Genomic DNA, 25,248 nt, shown 5'->3' with positions numbered 1-25,248 from the left:
CAAGCCTTTCAGCCTTGCACACAGTACTTGTTTTTCCGTGCAACAGCGAGAATTACGACGAAAAACTAATTTTATTCACAACTGTCCTAAATAACTTACTAATACATATAAATTAAACGAGTAATTAAATTGACATCCTGAAGAAACTCTTAATCAAACCTAATCTGATAATACTTTCGCCTACTGATTAACTTATAAATTAGAATAATATGATGGATATGCAACGAAAAATTTATTCCTCCCCTTTTTCACAGGCAAATTATTCACCAGTCTTGACGACGAAGCGACGAATGAACGCTTATTCGCAAGGAAGGAGAACAGTACCGACTGGTGGCGGGTTGTAGTCAATGAAATAGTCAATGACACAGTCGCCAGTGCACTTGAGCAAGTAGCCCTGGAAGCTGCCAGACGCGCACATGGTCCCCTTAACGAAGGTGTCCTGACCACGGGTCAACGTAACTGTGTCGATCAACTCACCGACAGATGGGTGATTGTTCCAGGTGGCAGACTCGGTAAGCTGACTGGTAAGAGCGTAGATATCAATGGTGGTGTCGCCCTCGAGGAAGAACGGGAAGGTGACAGGGCTATCAGGGAACATGAATTTGAGCTCACACGTGCCAGTGTATTTGCTCGCGACATCGAACTGAAGGAGGACATCCTGTTCCTCAGTCGAGGACTTGGTGAGATTGGCCCAGAATCCAGTTCCGAGCGCAGTGTTAGGCTTCGCCGAGTTGATGGGGATGATCAAGTTAGGGTACAGTGAAGTCGATGGGACACAGGTGGAAGATGTGGCAGTGCTCGAAGACGAAGACAATGATGAAGTTGAAGTGGTGGGCGCTGGCGTGGTCTTTGGTGTCTCAGTGACTATCGCAGTCGCGGTGGTCGCCACAACGACGGTAGTCGGAACAGCAACGCTGGACTCGACAACGACGGTAGTTACGACAACCTTGGTGGTAGCGACAGTGTCCGTCTCAGTGACAACCGCAGTCGCCGTAACGGTCACTGTGACGGGCTTGGAGACAGTCGCAGTCTCAGTCTGGGTCTCTGTCTCAGTCTTGGTCACGTACATAGTGGTAGGAGTAAGGACAGTCGATCCAACAGCCGTGACGGTGACAGTCGCAGACTCGGTGACTGTAGTAGCTTTAGTAATAGTCGCGGTCTCTGTCTTCATTGCCGTTGCAGTCACTGTGAAGGGCTTCGCGACAGTCGAACCTAGGGCGGTGACAGTCTCGGTAGCATAAACAGTGGTAGCCGAAACGACGGTAGAAAACTCGGACTCGACGTTGGTGACGTGGATAGTAGTAGGAGCAACTACGGTCGAGAACGAAGGAACAACGGTCGTGACGTAGACGGTTGTAGGAGCAGTGACGGTTGCAACCTCAGACTTGACAGAGATGGCGGTCTCATATACAGTGGTAGCCTGGCATGATGCAGGAGGAGCACAGAAAGCTGCCTCAAGAGTGAGATTGACAGCAGTGCAAGCCGGGGAGGAAATGTCCTTCACATAGATGTTCTTCTGGTTGTCGACACCAGTGTCGCAGGCGTAGAAGGTCGTCGACCCATTGTAGGTAAGCAAACCACCGGAAGCGCAAAAGCCGAAGGGATTGGCGTTTGGTTGAAGGGCCGCGGTGCACTCAAACTGGTAGTATGGGGTGACATAGCATGGACGGCCGAAAATGTCCTGAACAGAGCTAATTAGCATTTGAACAATATGACCCAACCCGGTCACTTGGTCGATAGACATACACTCAGAGTGCCGTTAGAGGAGCCGACAAGGGTCAGGCAGGTGGTGCCATTGCCAGTGCGAACCTGGCCATCAAAGATCTGGCCAAGAAAGCCAGTGCGGACCTGACCGTCGGATATCTGGCCGAGAGTGCCTTCTTCGTCAGTGAGGGAGAAGGAGGCAGACGGCCATTTACAGGTCGACGCGAACACGGAAGGAAGGGCAACGAGAGCGGGGAAGAGCAAGGAAGCGACTTTGGCATACATTTCAGAGATTGACAGTGCTGACGAGTAGAAACACAAATGTAAGACGGCGTCGGCGTTGTATTTATTGGCAGCAACCACCAATTAATGACCGGGAAGTGCGGTACAGCAGGTAAATAGGTTTCTGTAACGAAGATGAAGCCGCCTGGCCCAGACAGGCAGTCCAGTAGCCAGATAGGAACACGCGTGCATTAGGGCGGGGACAAGGGTCTTGGGCAGCTAGTGCCCGAAGAGGAATACTAATGGAAATGGTACGACAAGAGGCCATCGTCCACCGCTCACCGCTCACCATTCACAGTCGCAGTCGCAGTCGCGCTCACAAAATCTGATCCGGCTGCAATTTGATCCAGACTACCGCATGGCTGAGGTAAGTCCTCTGAACAACTGGCTGTCTGCAGCATTCTAGTCTGTACACGGCACTGCAACTCGCCATCAACTGTCGGTAATGTTCAGTGGTTGATGGTTATGCAGAACAGGTACAGGCACAGGTACAGTGTTAGGATTTAAGCGGCACGTGTTTGTGACGTAGTGCTGCAGAGTATATACTTGTGCCTGGCGCTAAGCCGCATTTGCGCTAGTCGCGTCTTGGTCGCTTGGATCGCCACGACGAGCGTGTTAGCCGTGACTCGGTTCAACAGGACTATTCCGAGGGCCGTCTGTGACCGAATCCAGCCCAGAGAATTTTGATCAAGTCGCTGGCAATTCAGATGCGGGATGTAATTAATTGCAGCAGCAGGCTAGGTAAGCTTAGGATTGCTGCAAGCGGACCGCACTATGTCCTGTGATGCCGCTCTCACTGCCACTCCGCTGGCAGTCCCACATATTTGGAGCTATGAAAAAGCCGCCCAACGTTGCAAGTCAGCAGCGGCCACTTGCACTTCGAAGCGTCGCTCGTTTCCCGGTTGGGCTTTAAGTGCTATTATTAGTCCGTGATGCGGACTCGCATCGCAATTAACGCTTGTTGCGAATAAGACTCCCCCTCTCATCGCCCCCTAGAAAACATCATTCCAGTGCCTCCCATCTCCGGCTATTTCGCGATAGTGCATATTGAGAAGATGGCTTGTAATTGCGGGGCTTGATTCGTCTCCCCGAGGTCCACTCTTCAAACTGCCGTCTAGGAGTTTACTGGCTATCGATGTTGATTTCCACGGGACTCGCTGAATCTTTACGTCAGTGCCTGTATCGGCATCCATCCAACGGTGGTTCTGCCCGGGGTGGTCGGCTGATGTACTCGATGTTCTGATCTCAGGTAAAAATAGTCATCGCGATCTCGAAGACCTCGAAAACAACAGCAGACTGATTACATACATTCTACGTCAGACTGGTTGCTATACATAGCCACACCTCCGCTCATATGGCACCGGTCCAGCCGTGCGGAACATCTTAGACAGTGATGCAAAAAACAAATTACAGCCATTCGGATTTCCTCTTGCAGCACGCAGACCTGGTCACGACGGCGTTGATTCGTCACCTATTTCCTCCTTCGTAGTTGTGATTTGATAGTTGTTGTAGGTGCCAATTTTAGTGCATCTGGGTAGCCGCTAGTGTCGCACAACCTTGTGGCTCTCCAAAATATCCACCTTATAGATTCGATGTCAGGGTCAACAGCCAGATTTTGTGAGGTCCGCACTAGAGAATTTAAAATTGACGTATATTGCACATGTTCGTAATGGCAGTCGATGACGCGGCGGACTCACAGACGTTCATATGGTGCCATTACTGCCCATTCATCGATTGGTATCCGAATCGCTACGTGAACACGCTCAATTACTTGTTATATCACGGTAAGAAGTGCAACACAGATCACAACTATGCGGCAGCGTCTTTTCCATCATCTTGCCTCATTCGTGCTATTCCCACTGAATTGTCTCTAAAACAGATGGAGGAAAAAACAACCATAAGCTTGTCTCGACTGTCACAAAGAAATACGCTAGATATATCTGCCGCCACATTGTCCGCCCTGTAGGGTACGTACAAGTCTGCTCGTTGAACCTGTCAAAGCAATTTAGTCATTCTTACGGTCACTCACTTTTTTCTGTATTGTCTTTTCTGTTCAGATTCTCGACCAATTCTCGTTGTAGATTATTGTCCAGCACATATATGCCCCGTCCAGCTAAGCACATTAACGTCTTGGCTCGCTTCGCCAGCGACAACAGCACATGCGAGCTCATTTCTGCGGACCGGTGTGGCTAGGCAAAGGTGGCATATGTTTCTCGAACGCATAAATACAATCGGAATTTATGCCTTTTTGCGTCGCGTATAATTATTACATTATGATTCAATAATTTGAGGCTATCTACGCTACGTCGGTTTTGCCTAGTGCTTATGAGGTCAAAACAGGTACTACAAATCACTACATATCTGCAGATCGTAGTAACACTTGCAATTCACCAATAGCCACGTTTGTGAAACTGCGTGTGCAATGAACACAAGACTCATTCCAGATATCTACTTCTCATATTTTATTTACTGATTAACTCTTCTCTACTTTCGACCTCACCGTAATACTGTCCTTGCATTAATGCGGACCATACAATGAGCCAAACCATCCACAAGCGTTTCCACTCTGCTCTTGGACTATGACAGAGCACTACTGACTAGGAATACGTAATTGATAGAACTTATTAGGCACAAAGAGTAATAACTTAGCTTGCTGTTGTTTTATGTTATACTAGTTTCAGTTTACAAGTAATATTACAGGACTCAATATTTGAAATAAGTGTACGAGCAGTCAAATATTTCACATACTATCCCATCTAAAACGTGACGGACTTCGCTTTAGTTTTCTTTGGCCCTTTGCTTGTCTCTTCCTGCTGATCGTGAAAATTTAATGCCAATGTACAACACCATTGGGACTGGCTAACCGCTGCAAGATCTCCTATCTCGCCCCGTCGTGTCCGCCAGAGTCAGTGACGTCATATTATTTGACAGGTCTTCCCAGGCTCTTTAAGATCGTCCGAATCCAATTTGAAATCGCGCTATTACACTAGACTAGATTTCGGGCGACGGACGCTCGCAACCTTGCGAGATGACGTCCGCATTAGGTGCTGACGACTTCAAATGGTTAGGCCTGTTCCATATTAGTATACAATCGGCCAACTGCTATGCAGCATCAAGTACCCAATTTTGCAAAGTTTATAAGGTATACAAGCTGTCGCCCGACTGAACTGGCTGTTCGACTGGAAGGTGCACCGAATCGAATTCCCACGGATTGCAGCCGCAGGTAGAGAGTATCTAGCCATTCCTTCGTCAGAAGTTGCAGTTGAGAGGCTGTTCAACAGCGGAAGGGATTTGCTGGGCCTCCGCAGACACTCCCTAATTGCGGACACCATGAGGAAACTTGTTTTATTAAAGGATATGTACGACAACGAGGAAAGTCTTAATGTATACATTATTATATTCTATTCGCGAAGCTTGATTTAATGAGGGATATGTGGCAACGAGGAAGTTTTGTAATCAATTCTTAAATTATTATATTTTATACGTGCGAATATTGCGAATAATTACGAATAATTTTTTTTTATTCGCATTCGCATTCGTAAACATGAGACATCCAAAATATTCGCATTCGAATTGCGATCGAATGCGAATATATTCGTCAATCGTGTACACCCCTAAACTGGCTATCGTACATACATAACAAATTCTGCAGTAGTTGTTGTCCTTCACAAACTTGATACACTCCACCAGCACAACGCCGTTTCGAAAATTTTGACCCTACCAATACATTTAAAAACGTCGTATCCGACGGATTACTCGCACTCACTCAGCACAAAATCCTCGCGCGCATCCTCATCCATTTCCAGCAGCAAAATAATACCGCTCTCATCCAACTGCCGCAGCACTACTAATGCATGCTTGTACTGCTCTTTCGTCCACTGCAGATCCCGTCGCATGCGCGAAAGCAACTTTACGGCACTTTGAAACCTCATGTTCGCGTCACTCGTATTGGATCCTACAAGCGTTGGCGAGGTCGGCTGTCCCGCCGTTGGGCTCAGTCCTCTTCCGGCATTGCTTATCGACGATCCCGACGACTCAAATACCTGTTTAATCGACTCTGTCACAATCTTTACAGCCGCACCCAGAGCTTCAGCGTCAATCATGACTCCGGTTGGCACATTCACATTACTCTGTCGTCCTGTCGTCGGTAAATTGGATACCACGGGACTCGCAGCGTCGGTCCGCGCCCTCTTCGGCGGCGGCGCGTTCCGTGACGACTGCGCCGCCCGTCGCAAAGGCGACACGCCGGACTGCTCAAGATACGCTGTGCGCGTAGGGGATGGCAATGACGTCTGCGCTTGTATCATGCCATTTCCCTGGACTTCTCCTGCGTTATGCGCAGATCCATAGCCAGCCGCACTAGAATTCATTCCCGCCGCTTCCGGACTCGCCTCAAAGAGATTCGCGCTCGTTATATGCGACCCCATATGCGCAGAGACTTCAGGCGGGGACTGCAGCCCAGTGTTCCCACCGTCGGGATTCATTACAACGTCCGCATGATGTGCCATTGGCGGCGACACTATTACTTGGCTGGGTCTCTGGGTCGACTGCTGCTCGGCTTCCAGTTCTCGGTATTTTGGAAAAACTTCACGCATCCTCTCCTCGTAATAGAACGAGCGCGTTTTGAAATGCCGGCCGTGCGGATTGTGTAGAATAAAGCGCTCCCACACATCGTCGCTCGCTTCGAATAATCTAGTCTCTGGGTTATAGTGAAATCCATCGTATGATTTAAGCCTTATCCAAGCCTCATACGTCCGTTTTAACTGCATCTCATTAGCCGACCACTCGCAATGACAACCAGGACAAGACAATTTACAATCTGAATATGATTCTTAATATGCGACTTCTCAAGATTCGTTAAAAATCGATCATTAAACGCATTGGTAACAAGTCGCCATCCTTCCTTCGTGAACCCAGTATCATTACGCAGTCCTTGGTTTCCGACCTTAATCAGTTCGTCCAGGACAAACAAATCCCGCTGTGTAGTCCAGATCGTTTTATTCGTGTAGTGCGGGCGCGGTGCGATTATCATGTTCTCCAAGGTTGGGAAATTAACCTTTCGACGAAGCGATTAAATTGGTAAATGCAAGTGCGCACCGGATCTTACCAATTACACCTTTTAATTGGATAAAATAATCAACGACTTTAAACACAGAGATCACAATAGTCTGCCTTGGGTGCAGACGCCAAAGGCCAGCGATAGATAAATAGTCCAACTCAAGAATGAGTCGGACGGTGGGGCGGCGAGACTGTGGTGGTCATATAGATGTTGCCCAGCTCTTCTGCGGTTATTTCTCGGCCATAGAAGGCTTGTTTTGCCACACCGCGTGCGCCGCAAAAGATCAGATCTCTGTGACTTTTTGCTCGCCTTTGGCGGCACATTTACTGGCATCGAATTGTTCGATCAAAATAAGAAATCATAAATATAACCATAATTGCTATTAAATACAAACATAATGCAGACTATATCAAACATAATAAATCTTAACAACTGTATCAATGAATCGCAACAAATGTGATCCTATTACAAACAAAATAAATTTAGCAACGAAAGACTAGAATGCTAACTCCGAACATACAGCAAATCACACTAACAGCCTAACAATACAACGCGCGAACTATTTGACGTGCGCTGTCGATAACATTCAAAATTACAAAATCTCAAAATACCCAAGATGACGATGACATTAACCCTGCACTATAACTATAGACGAAACCCATGAATATAGTCCCCGCTAAAACCCAAAAAAAACTGTTGCTCTTCAACATTGAAAATTGTGGTGTCACTCAATTGGCAATCCGATTCTGTGCGCCAAGTATATCACGCCCTACTTGTAGTGCTCGACCAGGATCAGCAATTGGAAGATTCTGACGATCAGTGACGAATTCGACAAGCTTCTGTGGAATCGGGATGTAATCGAGTACATGAATTCCTAAGAAACTCATTGCTCCCCATGCCAATATCACACACAAAACCGGGAGCTACAAGACCATTAGATCTCTCAAACCGATACTATGCAATAGCAAACTTACCCAGAACGCAAACAACATCAAATCGTTTCTCATCTGTTTCTTCTTCTTATTCTGCCAAAACTTCAATAAAATCTCCTGTTCCCGCATTTTCGACTCCTCGTCTTGCAAGGTGGCTGATCGGACTGCACCATCCTTTCCATCCGAAGATGCCGACGTATGCGCGAACGCTGATGATGCACTCGCTTCAGGATAAATCTCCTCGTAACTAGGCGGCGCACTATTGTCATTTTTGTTTCCACCTGCCCCCGTTGATGAGAAGTAGTCACCAAACCACGAATTCTCAAATGCGGACTGCATAATCTCGTTCGCACGCCGGCTCTGTTGATTGGCAATATTTGCCAGTGCAGGCTTAAACGAAGAAAACGACGTGAACGCATCATGCATGAAGTGGTTCGCGGCATGCCAGTTCGGATGCATCCGGTTTACTGTCTGCTCATGCAGCGATGCGAGGTACTCTGCAAGTCGAAGCTGAAGCTGTTTCTGCTTACTAGATCCTTTGGCATCGAGAACATCGGTCGTGGGTTTCTGCGAGGACCTGCCGAATAACTTTTTACGGGACCATGGCTTCGACTTCTTCTCTGCCTTCTTCACCTCCGCAGGAGCAGCATTCATTGCGAGGCGCATTCGGCGCAAACCTTCCATGGACAGGGGTGCTTCGTCTTGGTCTTCGTCAAGTCTAGAACGTCCGATATCTGGAGGATTGTCATCATCCAAAGAATCTGAGTATTCAATTTCATCGGACGTTGATGCCGCAGGTGAGGAAGGCCCGGAAGACGAGGGCCAGTCAGGAAACTCTGAGCTGTGACGAGTGTAGACTTTCTGCCTGGATGTAGCTCGATGCATATTTTCTGAATGCTGCCGCGAGTGCGTCCCATAATCCATCGGCTCGGCAATGAAGCTTGTCAAAAAAGCTGAAATTTCATCGCTGCACGAAAGATCGACTGCGGTATGTCCAAGTACGGACCGCGCGAGAGGATCAGCGCCACTGTTCAACAGTCGCAACACAATCTCGCGATAGCCACGCATAGCAGCAAAATGAAGTGGGGTATATCCGGAACTATCCTTCATTCTGTATGACGCACCCCGCGCAAGTAGCGCAGCAACCAATCGCTGGAAACCAAGCAAGGCAGCAAGATGTAGCATCGTCTGTCCAGCACTGTTATGCAGCTGCCACTGAACCTTATGTGGGGACTCGTTATAGTCAACTAGATCCAAGCACTTTAATAGCGTTTTCTCAAGACCATTCGACCCACTCGCGGTGGTAGCAGCCATGATGTTATTCTGCCCTGAGCCGTTATCACCGCCGCTTCCGGTCTGGCTCACAATACGCATAGCAATTTGTCGAGCATCTTCCAGACGACCGGTCATTTTCAAACCAATAACTTGAAGAGCGAGCTCCATCAACTGTCGATCGGTGTCATCAATGTAGGTGAACAGTTTCAAGTTATCACTACTAATCTCGGAAATGCTTCGTAGACGAACAACCACAGGTCCTGGCGTAGCAGCCGGCGGTAGAATGGCAACAATTGTGCTGTCGTTCCAAATATGTGTTTTGACCGCAGGCTGATCGCCGAACATAACAGTTAATCCTTGGTGGAAAGACGTGCCGAGTAGAGTAACTTCGATGCCACCGCGGATCGGACCCTCAGTAGGAATTAATCGCTGCAAGGCAGGACACTCAGGTCCCGCATTGCTAGCACGCTCTCTCGGGGACTGCACCGACGCCACTGCTGAAGCTGTAGAGTACTTCGAAGTCCGTCGAGAAAACGTGCCCGAGACAGTAGATTCTGGCGTACTGGCATTTGACAATACAGGACTCGCATGCGATAGTGGCGATAGGCTCGCTGGCTGCATCTGTTGAGCCTGTAATTGCTGATGGACCTGCAAAGGATTGCTGCTGCTGTACGCCGGAAATCCAAAACTCTCAACACTGTGCGACCGCGTGTTGAAGTTACTTTCGTCATATGCTCGATACAACGGCTCCGGCTGACTTCCTGAGAGTATTGACGTAGTCGAATGTTGACGAGGTCGCGCCTGACTACCGTTTGGGAGACCGCGCTGTGGCTGTGATTGCTGTTGCAGTGGAACTGCAGTAGTTGAGATAACGCTAGATGACTGTGTGCGCCCTATAGATGGAGACATCTTCCTCTTACGCGGATTGGCCGATTCCGCAAAACCGTACTCGTTAGTCGGCGATTCGGATGAATTATCACTGACATTCGCAGACGAAGCCGGTTGCGTGGATGAGGCCGTCCCCGCTGCAGTCTTCCGTCTGGCATTCGCATTTGTCGTCTTGTGATCATCCGTGATCATGATGGGCTCTGTGAACGTTCTTGCAACGACCTTTCCAGTGTGATCTTTGATAACAAAATACACCCTACATAATTTGTTTGTCAGGGGCCAAGACTCAGATCACAAAACTTCAAACACGCTTACCTGAACCCTGTCTTCTCGGAATGATGTCTGCAATAGCATGGAATTCTCATAGGGATTTCTACATGCTTTACGTCACCACTAAATTCGGGAGCCTTCGAATTGAAAGTTTCAGAAGCTGTGTTCGGCGTATTCGCATCGGAAATTTCCATGAGCTCGGCACAGTTAAACATAATCCCTCGATTATCTTGACTCTCTAACCAATGGGTGTCATCCACAGAGGGTAATTTCTTCCGCGACGCACGTTTCCGCTCTCGATTCATGCATCCGGGACACACATTGATATATTTGTACCGGTTGTGGTCGCAAACAACAATCGCATCCAATTCCAAAGTCTTAGGATCCGAAGTAAACGTTTTCCGCAACTGCTGCCTTGGCTTGGCGATTGTTGTTGCGGGAAGATGCATATACAATTGAGTGGGAGAAGGCACGAAAGTAAGCAACGCCTTGATCTGCGTCTCGACGCGAGACTTGAGGGTATCAGTGGAGACGGATAGCTGATACGGAGCTTCGTCGCGAATCCAGTCAAGAGGATCAAAATCTGGCATCATCGGTGGCGGCACCCAATCGTGTGGCTTCTGATAGATGGAATCATCGGCGTCGCCGTTTGACAGGCTTGTAGGCGGCGGAGTGTTACCTGGCGAATGTTGGGGCGGAGTAATATCGCGAACTGAAAGAGGGAGACCATTTCGCATCGGCTGCTGCTTCTGAGTGGGATGAACAAGCTTGGAAGACGCAGAAACGTGGGATGCAGACTTCACGGAAAACGGAGTAGAATGTTGCGACGACAATGACTTTGGGGATGGTGGATATGAGAATGTGTCGCGCTTAATGGAGGATAACGACGAGTCCGAATCGCTCGACCGTATGGTAATACCACTGACAGCAGAGTCGCCGGCGGGATCTGCGGTCAATCCTTCGCGATGGCCACGTAAACGATTGTGAGGTGTGGTAGCTGAATCGAAATCAAAGTGCTCAGCCATATAGCGATCATCATCCTCCTCATCTTCGACGTCGTCTTCATCGTGCGTAAGAACGGGCGTCATATTGGACGACGAAGGTGACGCATTATCACCGAATTGTTCAGCCATGACAGTCGGCTGGAGAAAGTGCTGCTGGGTCATAGAAACAGGCGCACTGTCGACCATCATCTCATCAAATGGATCAACCACATTGGTCGTATTTGCGCTGTTCCCGCACTGGTTCGCAGTGCTGTCGAGGTCGAGGTCGTGGAAGGCAAAGTAATCGGCATCATCAGTGTCGAGATAGAAGACCGGGGACGCGAATGCCCGGTCGGAGGCTTCAGCATTGTCCATTAACGGGTCCATTGGGACGCCGGGAGTCTAAGAGCAGTTGCCGATAAGCGAGAAGTTCGACTGTGATGGGAAGCGGAGGGATGGAGGGAGGGAGATGGAGCTATGGAAAAGGCGGTGTGCCACGTCTACAGCGATAGGTTGCGGGGAGGATGGCCACAAAAACAATTTGCAAAATAACGAGTAGGTCACGTGAGGGACATGCGCTGTCAGCGGCGGTAGTGTTTGGCTTTTCTAGGCACGCTTCACTCACGTAGTTAGTAGACGCCGCCGGCGTGCGTCTTACGCCGCTTCCCAGTTAGCGTTTTTCGTCAGAAAGACGCTAAGCTTTTTCTGGAATGGCGCTGCACTACCGGCAACTACGCTACAGATCGTCGTGCTCGTCGTGCCCCATTCAAAATGCGCCTTTAATGCTGCTTCCTGCTAAAATATGATAGGCGCGAAATAGTCATGCAAGTGTGAGCTTACACATCCGTCATAGGAAGAGCGAATTTGCTGCATTTCGCAGCTCTGCCGATCTCCTCCAGCGTGGCAGGCCCCGATCTGACTAATGCTCGTATGTATGCCGATCCTCGCTACCTTCTCCCAGAGTACAATGTAATCTACATTTCTGCACAATTGCTGACTTGTTTCTGAGCATCAAATTACGGTGCTAAAAGCCGGATTAGAGTGCAACTTACCGGATTAATTATTGACGATCATAATATACTGAAAATCCAAGACATTAACCAGGTCAGTGCCCGCTGAGACATGCTTAGCGTCGACCAATCTAGAAACCTTATTGTGCCTGCACTTGTCTCAGTCACCGGTCCTCGTTCCCAACAATTTTCTGTGCGCTAAATGCTGTCCCAGTTGTGCAACGTAACACGCCATTAGTACGCATTAACTATTACACTTGTGCCATGCAGTCACGGTTTCTCCGTTATGCCGTTATCGGCACTGCGTGCGCGCCACGCGGTCCACGCGTGGCATCACTAAAGAAATTACAACTTTCGCACGCCTCGTCGAGTACATTTTGGGTCAGCAGCTAGGGTCGAGACTCGTTTCAGTCGCCTCAAACATCGAGGAAGGATCTGCATATCCTAACCTACGCGACCTATCAGACTACCGCACGTTTCTGATGGATGCCGACGGCCGGACACCTCTCGATAAGACTGTTTCATTTTTTTAGTCGTTATGTCTCGCCTAAATGTGTCAGAATCGCCAACTTGTCGATTTGCGGTGCCTTACTAATTCCTCGGCGACGGCGCATATTTGTCGCTTGCCTCCTTTCGATGCTATTTGTCTCGCCGATCGCTTCACGCCTCAATTTGTTACAGTAACTTTATAATTTGCATGTAGGCCCGAGCTGTGGTTTTGGCCACCCATGCAACGCTAAGGCTTCCTGCTGCTTTTGCATATATCTCCTCTCGCTTAATCGGGTCGGATCCCGCCCCACTACGGCATGTCCCGGCCCCACCACACTGTCTCTCCGCATAATTGGAAAATGGGAATGCCATTTACTGTAAATTAATGAGGAGATCCATGGGATTATGCAGACCATTCCTCTTTGGAACTAGCTTATGGGACTGTCCAAAAGTACCTCGACATACTCACTGAAACAAGCGAGAGCAGTGGCGGTAATATCGCTTGACGAGATCGACTGCATTCCAGTTCCCCCGGAGTTGCATAGCCGCTTCAAATTCGTCGAAGTTATTGTGCAGTAACGTATCCGAGCTAGACAACGTGTCAAATTGCGCAGTAACGTACTCGAGCGTGAAGCTTGAGCACAATCCATCATCTTCGCATACTTCTCCGACCTGTCTAAAACATTAAATAATTCCAGCTAATATATTTTGTCTACGACATCTGTCAACGGAGCATACATCTTGTATGTCGGAGTGGTGTTTGAGTCAGTGGATCAAACAGTCTGTTTGTGGACGCTGCGCGGTAGGGCCGGAATCTTAGAATATCGTGGAACGGAAGTAGCTGACTGCGGCCTCAATGGCCATAAAGGTTCACGAAGCTGCTTTAAGGGTGTCCGCCTCTTCCCGATGCAGCTCAACGATTCGTGGATTATGGCAGACCTTGTTGACCAACAATAAATGAAGGATACCAGCTTAATATCACTGTCTTGTTCACCCAAGATGGGCATATATTTTTGTCCAAAGTTTAATATATTCCCCCAATCAACCGCTAACGACTGTCTTCTGGGTCAGGGTATGTTACGATGGCATTTTTGATATTATCTCTATATTATATTACACTCACCCATTGCAATTTAGCCATGGAGAAAGCTAAGCACTTTCGGGGGGCTTTCGCCAGGTCAGGGCAGCGAATTTGGCTGACGGATGTCGACGTTAACGATAGTTACAACCTGACGGAGACAAGTGACGATATCAGAACTATTGGCATTGCAGGTCACAGACGCATAGAATCATAGTTTTGATGCCCCCAGAATCGACACAATGACAGTATGGGCGGATTTACAAATTGTGAGCAAGTGCTAAAGCTTCATAGACAGATGCAATAAGGCGAAGGAAGTAAGTAGCAGACATTTTTGTTGGGTGGTGATTCCTAAGGGAGCACACTGGACACACATTAAAGAATCAAATTGTGCAACATCAAGTTGACCTTGGTGGCTACGCTAGGTGAATATTTATGTATTTATGTGTAGCAATTTGATACCCATACCTCATCTACCAATTGCAGCTAGTCCCAAAGGGGAATGGTCTGGTTAATCCTAATCAATCTCCATTTAATAATTGAACTCTCTCAAGTCATGCACAGTGGTGTCGTTTCCAAGTAAGCCATACCCATCATTTTTGTAAATCATCTTGCGAAATCCTTATCCGCGATGGCACATTATGAACCAAAACTACCCCTATCCACCAGTCCTTAATATCGACTAAACCCCCCATTACTAAATTACCCGTGAAAAACTTTTAACTCCAGGAAACTGATGCAAACGCACTAACTGATCTTGTATGCTTTGTAGCGCCCAGCAATACTCCGAACTTTTGTTATCCAAATAATAACCTACACAGATGCAAATCGCGGCGCCGCCTGCCACAGTATAGATTTCCACGACTCCAGCTTATGATGCAAATTCAGCAATCGCTCCCGCTTGTTCTGATATGTGGTCTCGTTCGTAATGCTGCTCTTTTTGGCACCGTTCACGCTCTTGAAGATCTTCTTGCCGCCCTCTTTACTAATTTCATACTGCCGCACGTCCTGATACAACCGCCGGTACTCTTCATACGACTGCTTAAACATGGCTGCCATACGACGAAGTTCAGACTCCTCATACTGATTCGCTTCTACTTCTTTCCGCTGTTGTTCAAGTCGGCGCTGCCCACGAGAGCGGTTCTCCCGCTCCCGCTCTTCGTCTTCCAGGTCCGCTGCCGTAATAGGCGGGCTGGCGCCCAGTGGCGATGGTTTCCGTGGAGACTTTGTCCCTGGTGAGGTCGAACTCGCCGACCGCGGCGGCCTAGACTGCTCCACTGGTGCGGCTGTTGGATCGGATTTAATTTTCTTCGCGCTCTCTTCTTTCGAGTTCGATGAAGACGTCTTCCGCAACAGTGTGTCAGTATCCGAATTTGACGGCGCGTCAATACTCTCTACAGTCCGTTTCGATACCCGTTTCACCGCGCTTGTCAGCGCCGTTGGAGTATTCGCAGTCACCGGCGATGGCGCCGGACTTGGGGGCTTCGACGGTAATTGCGGAGTAATCGGTCGCTTGACTTTCCTAACCTTGAGCGTAGTGTCCTTATTAGTAGTTGACAACGCAGTCGACTTATCGGATCCAAGTAATTTTGTCGCTGTCGATGACGGCACTGGCAAGCTGTTGACGTTTGTGGGTTTCTTATTTTTCTCTCCCTTCGTAGCTTCCTTCTCTTTGTCGTCCCCGAGCTTCGGTTTCTTTGTAACCTGCTTCGTCTTCAAAATCGCGCCGCCGACACCTTTAGCTGTTATTGTCGCAGTCCCACCAGACGACGTAGCATCTGGCGCTTCGTTCGGCACAGGCGCAGGAAGTGGCACTTCGTCTAGTCGCAGAGCTGGCACAGTTAAATCAGCCTGGTTTGGCTGTAATGAACTCGGGTCCTCTACTGGAACTGCATTTCGTAATCGTGGTTCGATCAACATCTTCCACGCCGGATCATCCTTCGGCAGTCCGAGTCTTTCGAATGCCGCGGTCGCTTTCGCGATTACTTTGTGTCGATCTGAAGGGTAATACCCACGCCATTCCCAAATGTGCAGTTCTTTGTAGGCCGCGTCCGTCAGTTCGAAGATTTCCTTGCCGCTGCTATTTGTGACAGTCTTTGCATACTGCGCCAGGATCGCATGAATGTCGTCAACTGAGGACTTTGTCCGGTCAGCGAGTCGAGCCGCCGTCGCAGGCTCTTCGACGGCCAGCAGATGCAACGTGCGCATTGGCAGCGACCGCATGATGTTCCCCGGCTTTGGCGATGAAGGCGCCAGTGTCTGTCGCGGCTTTGCCAGTCCAGTTAAATGCGGCGATGATGGCACTAGTCGTGGTGATGGTGTCGAGTATTGAGAAGGAACATGCGATTTTGGCTCCAACAGTGTTGTTCTAGCCAGATTAGCTCGCTTTCGTCCCGCAATCTAGAGAAATACGCACCGCATCGACTCCTTCTCCCGCAACGCAGCTTCATTCTGCGACTTCAGTTTCGAGGACGAAACGTCGAGTTCGTGGTTCTCAACTGTCAGTTTGTGAGATACCCGGCCAAGATATTTGAGCGGCGCACTGAGCATTGCCCCCGTTGACGCTCCAGCGGTAACGGAGTACACGTCCGCAAGCGACGGTTCCTCAATTGCAGATATAGAATAGAATGCCGACTTGCCAATCTTGATACCCTGCATCCAGAGAAAAATCTATGTCAGCAATCTTCATTCATGCTCACGATAGCGTCCACAGATTACAATTAGTCGCAATCCGCAGAGCCCGATCCCAAACCGCCGAGAAAAAGGAACACTAGCACAGTACCATGTTCTTGCCCAATACCAGCGATACCGACGACGGGTCTTTATCGGACGCGGCGATAAGGTCGGCGAGTGCATGTTCGGACAGCCGCAGGTGAAAAGCTTGTGGGGGCGACGACGAGGTGGATTTGTTCTCGGAGCCAGTCGAAGGAGTCAACCGGAGCCCCGAAGAAGGAAATGGCACCGTAATTAGCGACGACATTGTGCGCGTCGCGCGTCAGCCTGATATTATTTTGTCGGAATGGAGCAATCTAAAGTGTGACAGAAGAAGAGGAATGAATAGATTAGATACAAAAAAGGTCGAGCGGAAGTGGAGGAGGGCGACAGCGAGCGATCGATTTCGATCATGCATGTGTAGCCGTTCGTTCAGCTACCGTTGGCGTTCGGTAATCGTTCGCTCGTCGGGTCGAGATCTCCAAGTAACCGGGTTGGATACCAAGCGCGCGACTGAGATACCAATCCGCCGCCACTTGCCACGTTTTAATAAGCAATTTGCTATCTCTGTGCAGGCATTGCTATTTTTGCTACAAAGAGCTGAGCCGCTTATACCCCTCTCAGCTTACTTCTACGACCCATATTACTTTGCTTTCGTTAACAAGAAGGCATTCGGACACCAGCAGGCTAATTATTATTCTTATGCTCTACCAACAGAGTAGACTTTATTAAGATTCTATATAATTATGCGTGCGAGCGGGGGGGGTAGAGACGGAAATTGCGCACTGCTGCCGGTGAGGGACCACCGTTTCTCCGCTCCGGATGGCGTGAACTTGTCTTTGAGGGTTGCTCTTAGCGGTTGTCGTCTCACCTCCAACAGATGGCTGTCCACTCCCGCAGCTGCAGTACATCATGTATGATGCTCATACGTCGACAAACTAGAATGGAATATAGAGATAACATAGTGGTCGAGCATATATCGTGGAGGACGTTCTGCTTTCAGGTGGGTTCGCGATAAGTTTTTGTGGCAAATCGAGGACTAACGGTAACTTACAAGTGACGGTTACCCCTGAAACCGCCATGCCGAAGTTATCAGGCTGATGAAATGGCGCTCCATCTTCACTTTTTGAGCACCCAGTATCCTTCCACCGGCAGCATCTTTTACAACCATATCTGTTTCCCACGGTGTGGTTTTTTACTATGCAAGGAATACCCTTGGACTAGCAGCCGGCGGTGGATTGGGCCGGGGTAAAGATTAACTTGGCGAGTGACAGCCATAAAACGTCGCTTAAACTAAGTTTGTAATCTTTGTTTGCGGGCAATTTTATATTATTACAAACTCACATCTCCATCGCCATTATCTTCAACCGCAATTTACGCACACATAAGAACACGTGAATTCTCATATGTCATAATCACAAGATGCAGTGCTATGTATGTGGTGCTACTCGCGCGTAAGACAAGGAAGAGATGACTTGCCGACGGCGAATGAGCCGCTTCCGATGACACGTTACCCGTCGCACCAGTGTGGTGCGCCATGTCCGTTACCTGCTTGTGTAGCCAACAGGCAGAACTATCTCGTGTATGACATCGCGGTCGTGACCTCTAGCTTGCGCGGGTATTGAGGGCAAGTAAAGTTGCAATATAAGTCCTCCCTACTCATTTTCATTCATCGATCCATGCTCGAACCAAATATCTGTGTGCTGGCAGCATCCAGAAATGCTTTCCGATATAGTTTAAAGCTAAAAAAGGTAATGTCGATGATTAATGCTTCAAGATAATTGTTAGGTGTAATTGATTTACCGTCAGAGGTTGTCCGTTGCCCAACTTGTTGATAGATAGATTAATGGCTAAGCGACAGCTAGTCCTAAGATATAATTGCGGCGGTAAGCGAATTTAACTATCTATCATAAAGACAACTATGTCACGCTCTGCTCCATGACTGAAACAGCATGACACCAAATTCTAAGCTATTAGGCTCTCACAGACTATCGCGGCCTACGGTTTATGTATTCGCGAATCAGTTAAAGTTACCTTGCGCAATACCGAACCCAAATTATATCACCCTGGAAACAGTCTGTCCTGCCAGTCATGCCAAATTGTCTGTATAGCATCCCTAATCTCGAACATAACTAGCGCAAGTTGAAATTAAAAACTCATTGATTAAATGACTGAAAGGCCTCATCTATCTGCCCTTAAAATATTATACTGCAACCAAATAGCACATCTGGCCAGTTCTTTTATAATCATACCAGAGACTAGCGGGTGACGTACTACTATCAAAAACTAATCATTAAGTTTGATATACAGTAGAACCCCGTTAGTACGGTATAATATTTACAGCTACTTTGCATCGGCTTAGGGGGTCGTTATAACGAATTGATTTTCACCAAATTTTTAGAATTACGGCACCGGATTTGATCGCGATGTCGGGGATCGAGTATCGTTATAGCGAGGTTGACTGTAACGGTTCTAACAGATAGCACCAACAGAATGTGTAACCTAGCACCAAGCCAAACACTGAGTAAGTAGCATTTCAGAGCAATTCTACAGCCGTAATTGGAAAATTCTAGTCGCGAAGTACAGGCCGACTGAGAAGTGTCTTCGGGTTAGGGGAGACGCTTTCGAACGCGGGGCAAGAGCATCGGGTTAGGGCAATCAGAAAACATTGCCGTTTGAGATGCACTAACATCACCACTAATATCCCTCAAGTATCCATTGCACATTTGTCGCAATTATTTATTATATTTATAATTCTCAGACGAGAACAAATACGCAATCAGTTTTAAACATATTCGTTAAGTCGAGTCCTAATATCCATTAATTCGTAAATGTCATCCTTCTTTAAGCCACACCCATGACGAAGTGAACAAGTGTTGCATACGCATAGCGTTAGTGGTCACGCCTATTGTAGCGCTGCCTTCCAAGGATTTAATTCTCCACAGCGCCCCGACTGCATTCAAATTTCCACTGCCCAGTTTGGTGATTGTCGTGTATTTTGCCAGGAAGTCTGTGTAGCTTTCCTGCCGAACTGGGGCAATCCGCGGCACCTTGCCTGCATCCTGCTGTTTTTGGGTAGGTATGCCCGAGTAGATATATTCACTTGATGGATTATGATTACTCACAGTACCTCGGAAGTCGCGAACATTCCTACGCAACGAAATCAGTCATCACCAACCTCGACAACAAAATGAATGCTTAGGCCGCGGCAGGCACGACACCGGGCACGCCTCCACCTGTCGACAAAGCAAGGTACAGGGGCAGGGTTGATTACGTGTGGTACAAGTTCGGACACATATAGTAAGCGACGCACCGGCAAACATGAAATAGCAGAAAGGTTTAAAGTCGCAAGCCGTATGTATCGATCTTACACAACTCTTAGCATCTGGACAGTTTATAGACAAAATAATTAATTAATACATATTCCTCAAGCAAAAGTTATTACCGTCAACTACCAACTATATAACAAGCAAGCCAAATATAAAAACAAACATACTGGTACACTTATATAATGCGACAAACGAAAACACAATCACAATGCTAATATCGCTTACACAGGAGGCAGTACAATTGAATACACAAACGAAAACAAAGCACAATGACAAAGATATGAAAGCGCAAAATATTTATGGCAACGAAAAGGACGGTAATGGTGAAGTAAACAAAATTAGCAAACTTAGGCGTACATAAATGAAATCCAAAACAATAAAAAACAAAAACTGCCTTCCCATAATACTATTGCTCTAAAGAACCGGAAACTGAAAAGAAAACCGACTCACTCCCAACGCGAACGAACACTAACGACAACCATTTAAATAAACAAAAACTGAACAAAAAAATACAGAATTACAAATAGACGGGACCCAATATTTCCAATACCATCCTCATCAAGAAACATACTTTTAAATCGTTCAATATCGTAATCGTCGCCATAGTGAACAGAAGAAAGACTAAACACGATACAGCATCTGGTGCTGTGATAACTGCGGCGGCTGCATCTGGTACGGTTGCGTCTGCGTCTGCTGTATTTGGACCTGCACTGCCTGAGGTGCCTGAGATTGGCTCGGGTCTTTCTGTTGCTGATTCTGCGCCGATGCCTGGGATTGTCCAGGGCTGTGCTGCTGCGAGGGCAATGTTGGTGTCGCCATGGGTGACTTTTTGATGGCGAACTGTTCTTGTCTCAACGACGGTGACTGTTGCGGCTGCTGTTGCTGCTGGTGGGGACCGAGTTGATGAACAGCGACGGTGACCGGCTGGTTCTGTTGCAGCGGTCTCTGTCCCTGCGTCTGGCTCAAGACAGTAGGAATTTGGCCATTTTGTGTCTGCATATTATCCTGTAACTTCAGTGGCGATGATCCGAGCGACGTGCCGTCGATCTGCTTTATCCGCTGCTGTTGCTGTGCGACCTCTTGCTGCTGCTGCGTCCGACTCTCCAGCTTCCGGCGCTCAGCAGCAGCCATGACCTGCGCCGTGCGCGCGTAATTGGCGGGATGGTATAGAAACGTCTTTATATCTGCCACAAATAGCGGATAAAGCAAGTCCACAATTTTTTCCTTATTCGCGAAATCTAATGCTCTTTCGTATGGAATCCATACACCCTTGAGATGCATCGCGCCCACCTTGACGACATGCCGGTGTTTCTCGCTCTTCAATATTCCGTCGCGACGGCCACGCGTCATACCGGCGACGTTAAGCAATTTCGTGCCATTGACCATATCGTTATCTTACGCCATTTAGCATGCCTTCGATCAATATCACAAATATTGTTAGAGAAATACCTTCACGACGGGCCACACAAACACCTTTTGCTTCAACCTGGAAGCACAGTGTGCCTTCGTCCTCCCACAATGTCGTCGTGACACGTGGCTTCATTCCTGGCGGAGGGAACTGTCCGGTAGGATCATGCGGCTGTATCATATGTGACTGTGCTATCGGGTGCGTTTGGTATTGGTACGGTAACATGGGCTGGTTATGGGGGGCAATGAGATACGGATGCGTGGGAATGTGGGCAACCGCTGCATGTGCACTTGCGGCCGCGTGGAACTGATGCGGGATCAGTTGTTGGGTGCCAGGAGGCGTAGGGAGCGGTTGCTGTAGTGCAATAAGTGCCTGCTGCTGTTGACCGCCAGGCGGTGTGGGCAGTTGGGTAGGTAGGGGCTGGCCAAAATCAGGATAACTTGTCGCAATATATGCATGCGACGCGTTGAGGAACGCGTCGCCTGGAGATGGTTGCGCAGTGAAATAGTGGTGCTGCAGAGGAAAGTGAGTCTGGGGGGAAGGATGCAGAGGTGGAGTGGGCAAGACGTTGACCTGCGGACCAGCCGACATGGGCATGGCAGTCAGTCCGTTGACACCGTTGACCGTTTGAACTCCAATTGAGTTCGACGCGGACACTTGGTCAGCCATTGATGCAAATGATAGCGTTAAAAGCAACTACCTGGCGTTAGCATGTGCTGCAACAACAGAGCCTTACGGTTCATGGCATACATACAGATGAGGAAAATATTTGTAATCCACTATGCAAGGAACGGAAAGCTGAGCACTAGCAGCAGAGGCGAGAGAAGCAGCGAAGGTCAAAACGAAAGACTAAAGGAGCGCTATCTCCAGAAAACGCACGAAAGTCAGCATTCTAAATCCAGCAGCACCACAAACAATCCATCTCTTGATATTAGAAAAAGTTCCCGTGGAAACACAGAGAGAGACGCCATAGCGACGAAGTGCGTCATGGGCGGAACAACATTGCTTCTCCACAATTTCAAGCGCGCAACAGAATTTTTTTACGAATCATGGAAACCAGGCGCGCGGAATATCGAAATAGAAAAACTCGATTGCAGAGAGACATGATGACATACATTGACGAGGCAATTGCGAGCAAGCACTGCGCCGAAGTGAATCGCGAGGAATCAGGAAGGCGATCGAGAGCTGCGAACGAGCCGTTCGGGACGGAGCCGCGAAGAGACTGACGACAGATGCGGACGAACGTCGATGGAAGAGCCCTGGAAGAGGCGCGCCGTGAAGGAGAATAGGAATGGCTCGAGGGGAGATGGGACAACAGGGGAAAGCAAGTGGAGAGGGAGAAAAGAGGAGAAAGAAATGGGATTGCACGCACCACCAGGAAGCACGATGTAATTTGACAAAGCCAAAGCAACGCAAGGAAGTCAGTCAGGCAGACACGATGGCGGATGGAGGGAGAAGCTAACCACCACCAAACCAAAAAGGACTCCGCAGCCGACAGACACCAAGCAGGTACTGTACCAACAAACCCTCCCATGCTTCTGGCGCCGCTAGTCCCCGATCGGCCTGGCTCACTCGTGATTTTGAAAGCTCCGTGGCTGTGCGCGGCTGTGCGTGGCTGGTGCAAGGCACAACTAGGGACGGTACCTAGAGCAAAAATGTGTGCCGAACCTTAACGTCTCATCAACGAGAGACCGGCAGAGGCTTGCTGTTCGCAAGTTATATATAGCGCAAGGTGATTAGAGTCTATCTTCTATGACGGTCGCCTTTCGAGCGGCTGCGACAGGCAGTCAGGTGCGCATGCCTTTGGCTAGGGTTCGGCAAAACTGAATTGATGGCCTCCACAAACAATAATAATTAGTGTACGTTGGCCAAAAGACGCGTCCACTGTCAACAAGACGCGTCTAGTGTCTTTACACGATATCGACGTAGAATGCTAGTAGTTGCCGCTCTTAATATTGGAGAAGCCATAGTCCATAGATCGTGGTTCAAAGGCTGCTCGGCAACTCTAAATACTTCCCCTACAGTCTACTGTCTACTAGCCGCAATTCGCCGGCTTGTGGTGTACATGCAATACGCTCTCCCTGCACACCCGCGGGAAACTGTCAATATTAGAAGGCGCTAAAATCGTGTGGTGTTGAGTGTCAGACAGAAGGTGCTACTACAACCATTCCACAGCTAACACTGAATGTGAGTAATTGATGCACGCGCCTGATGCTTTAATTGAATAATTTCCCACGATGTATTCTCATTTTATCAACTGAACAAATCGCTAGTGTCCTGGGGCATCTAAGACAACCTGTCATATGCAATATAAATTTCCCAAGCAACGCAGGTACCACATTGGCCGCAGCCGACGTTTGGCTAATGGTGTGAATCCAAGCATCATACATTATGACAATGCAATGCAATGTCACATTCCCTAGGCAGAACTTCAGTTCTGCATGCTTGGTTTCTCGTTACTTTTCTGGCACGCACAAGATCACTCTCACTGTAAGTGGGAAGCACAGATCGATGCATGCACCCAAATAAGGTTACAGTAGCGCCATGCAAGCCAACCAATCAAAGCCCAAAGCAATCCATGCTCAATGTTACTGTGGCGTTTTGAGATCGAATCCCCATTTTTACTGTACCTATGCCACAACCGTAACGCACACGAGGTAGGCAGACGGGGCCATCACTGCCCGCTATTCAAGGACTAGACGACACGCATCATCAAAGTCGGAAAAACGTAATACTGTCCCAAGTCGGACCTCGGCGTTGGTGACAGTCCGCGGAGATCATTGCGGCCTATGGCAAACATCCACACAGAATCAGATAAGGCAACTGGCAGTGTCAAGTAAGGCTTACTCTTATTTGGCGAGCTGCAGCAGCACTTTGCAAAAATTAGGCGCAGGGGGGCAAATAGAATTTGATGGGCGACACTGAGTGAACTCTGCTTGTCGACTCGACTTTCACTATTGGTCAGGACCGATGTGGGGGAGCATCTCCGCTGACTGTCACGGAGTTTGGACCAGGCTGCGCATCACAGACTCTGTTTTACAAGAACCACAGTTACTTATTTAAGGACCCTGTCTGTATTGCAGCAGATAATTGGCATAATTCGCATTTGTACATCACAATGGGGGGGTTGCCCTATGGAGAAGGCACTATCTCGTATTAATCGCCTTCGTAGAATTTTCGAGCGCCGTCTAGGGCACACTGGAACGCCGAACGCCGAACAAATGATATCTCGGGTGATCGGCGCCAAAGCTACGTGCTCCCGATTAGCTCTCCGATATCGTCCGCGGACTAGCCTGTCAGAAATGCAAGGGAAATAAGGTTCGCAGCTGACTTGACCTCCGGCCAGGCAGGACTCTACAGTTATTAAATCTAAATTGACTAGAAGGATGCTGCAGAGAATATGCATCCTGCGCACTCTGCTGCTGCCCTGCGTTGCACATCATGGTCAGGTGATGATGCTGGTTCGTGTTCGTCGCATTCCAGCCTCACTTCTGTTGCCATTCTTTGTATGCTAATCCGTCCATATATGATGGGACTGGCCGGATTTGCAGTATAAATAGTCGTGCAATACTCGTCGGACAATCGAACCAAGTCTCTAGTTTTTCTGCTAAGCATGCATATTGTTAAAGCATAAATTTATTGCGCACTGTAGTGCTAATTTGCATCACTGGGTACGTTTCTTCATTGCGTACCTCTTCTGGCACTCGCCTTTTTGCGTGACGCAGTAGTCTGCATCGGGCTAGTGCAAAACTACAGGAGTTCGGCGCTTAGGCAGCAGCACATCAGCAAGCCACACCTGTCAGCATCCTAACAATCGGCCGTTTCGCGT

At 48.4% G+C, this 25,248-nt stretch overlaps 5 protein-coding genes across 5 annotated transcripts; all 5 read right to left on the bottom strand.

The window, feature by feature from the left end:
* Positions 1-52: 52 nt before the first annotated feature.
* V1508DRAFT_420519 (ubiquitin 3 binding protein But2 C-terminal domain-containing protein) lies at positions 53-2,115 on the bottom strand. Its single transcript, XM_066940757.1, has 2 exons — positions 1,747-2,115; positions 53-1,681 (listed from the first exon to the last, which is right to left on the bottom strand). The coding sequence occupies exons 1-2, from the start codon at positions 1,987-1,989 to the stop codon at positions 299-301; spliced, it is 1,626 nt and encodes a 541-aa protein (XP_066794790.1). The 5' UTR covers positions 1,990-2,115; the 3' UTR covers positions 53-298.
* Positions 2,116-7,403: 5,288 nt separating this feature from the next.
* Positions 7,404-12,142, bottom strand: V1508DRAFT_181800 (uncharacterized protein). Its single transcript, XM_066936136.1, has 3 exons — positions 10,456-12,142; positions 8,020-10,396; positions 7,404-7,968 (listed from the first exon to the last, which is right to left on the bottom strand). The coding sequence occupies exons 1-3, from the start codon at positions 11,778-11,780 to the stop codon at positions 7,774-7,776; spliced, it is 3,897 nt and encodes a 1,298-aa protein (XP_066794789.1). The 5' UTR covers positions 11,781-12,142; the 3' UTR covers positions 7,404-7,773.
* Positions 12,143-14,390: 2,248 nt separating this feature from the next.
* V1508DRAFT_420500 (uncharacterized protein) lies at positions 14,391-17,111 on the bottom strand. Its single transcript, XM_066940756.1, has 2 exons — positions 16,387-17,111; positions 14,391-16,338 (listed from the first exon to the last, which is right to left on the bottom strand). Exons 1-2 carry the CDS (start codon positions 16,626-16,628, stop codon positions 14,784-14,786), a joined length of 1,797 nt encoding a protein of 598 aa, XP_066794788.1. The 5' UTR covers positions 16,629-17,111; the 3' UTR covers positions 14,391-14,783.
* A 3,521-nt stretch (positions 17,112-20,632) lies between these two features.
* V1508DRAFT_405182 (uncharacterized protein) lies at positions 20,633-22,088 on the bottom strand (the record flags this gene model as incomplete). Its single annotated transcript, XM_066938680.1, has 2 exons — positions 20,633-21,405; positions 21,461-22,088. The coding sequence occupies 2 exons, from the start codon at positions 22,086-22,088 to the stop codon at positions 20,633-20,635; spliced, it is 1,401 nt and encodes a 466-aa protein (XP_066794787.1).
* A 71-nt stretch (positions 22,089-22,159) lies between these two features.
* On the bottom strand, positions 22,160-23,135 carry V1508DRAFT_181716 (uncharacterized protein). Its single transcript, XM_066936135.1, has one exon. The coding sequence runs from the start codon at positions 22,951-22,953 to the stop codon at positions 22,438-22,440; it is 516 nt and encodes a 171-aa protein (XP_066794786.1). The 5' UTR covers positions 22,954-23,135; the 3' UTR covers positions 22,160-22,437.
* Between the last annotated feature and the right edge of the window lie 2,113 nt (positions 23,136-25,248).

The sequence above is a fragment of the Lipomyces doorenjongii genome (genome assembly GCF_038497915.1).
Source record: "Lipomyces doorenjongii strain NRRL Y-27504 unplaced genomic scaffold V1508scaffold_38, whole genome shotgun sequence".
In the NCBI taxonomy this organism is placed as follows: domain Eukaryota; kingdom Fungi; phylum Ascomycota; class Lipomycetes; order Lipomycetales; family Lipomycetaceae; genus Lipomyces; species Lipomyces doorenjongii.
The sequence above is the reverse complement of the archived record's forward strand: the minus strand, read 5'-3'. Positions and strand labels throughout refer to the sequence as shown.

Bases quoted from the DNA above. Each gene is read 5' to 3' on its own strand.
- V1508DRAFT_420500 (XM_066940756.1), bottom strand. From the start codon at position 16,628: ATGCAGGGTATCAAGATTGGCAAGTCGGCATTCTATTCTATATCTGCA. The intron at 16,339-16,386 runs GTGCGTATTTCT...TAATCTGGCTAG, and splicing joins CGGGAGAAGGAGTCGATGCG to AACAACACTGTTGGAGCCAA.
- V1508DRAFT_181800 (XM_066936136.1), bottom strand. From the start codon at position 11,780: ATGGACCCGTTAATGGACAATGCTGAAGCCTCCGACCGGGCATTCGCG. The intron at 10,397-10,455 runs GTAAGCGTGTTT...CAAATTATGTAG, and splicing joins TCCGAGAAGACAGGGTTCAG to GGTGTATTTTGTTATCAAAG. The intron at 7,969-8,019 runs GTAAGTTTGCTA...ATGGTCTTGTAG, and splicing joins TGATGTTGTTTGCGTTCTGG to CTCCCGGTTTTGTGTGTGAT.
- V1508DRAFT_420519 (XM_066940757.1), bottom strand. From the start codon at position 1,989: ATGTATGCCAAAGTCGCTTCCTTGCTCTTCCCCGCTCTCGTTGCCCTT. The intron at 1,682-1,746 runs GTATGTCTATCG...AGCTCTGTTCAG, and splicing joins CCTCTAACGGCACTCTGAGT to GACATTTTCGGCCGTCCATG.
- V1508DRAFT_181716 (XM_066936135.1), bottom strand. From the start codon at position 22,953: ATGGGAGGGTTTGTTGGTACAGTACCTGCTTGGTGTCTGTCGGCTGCG.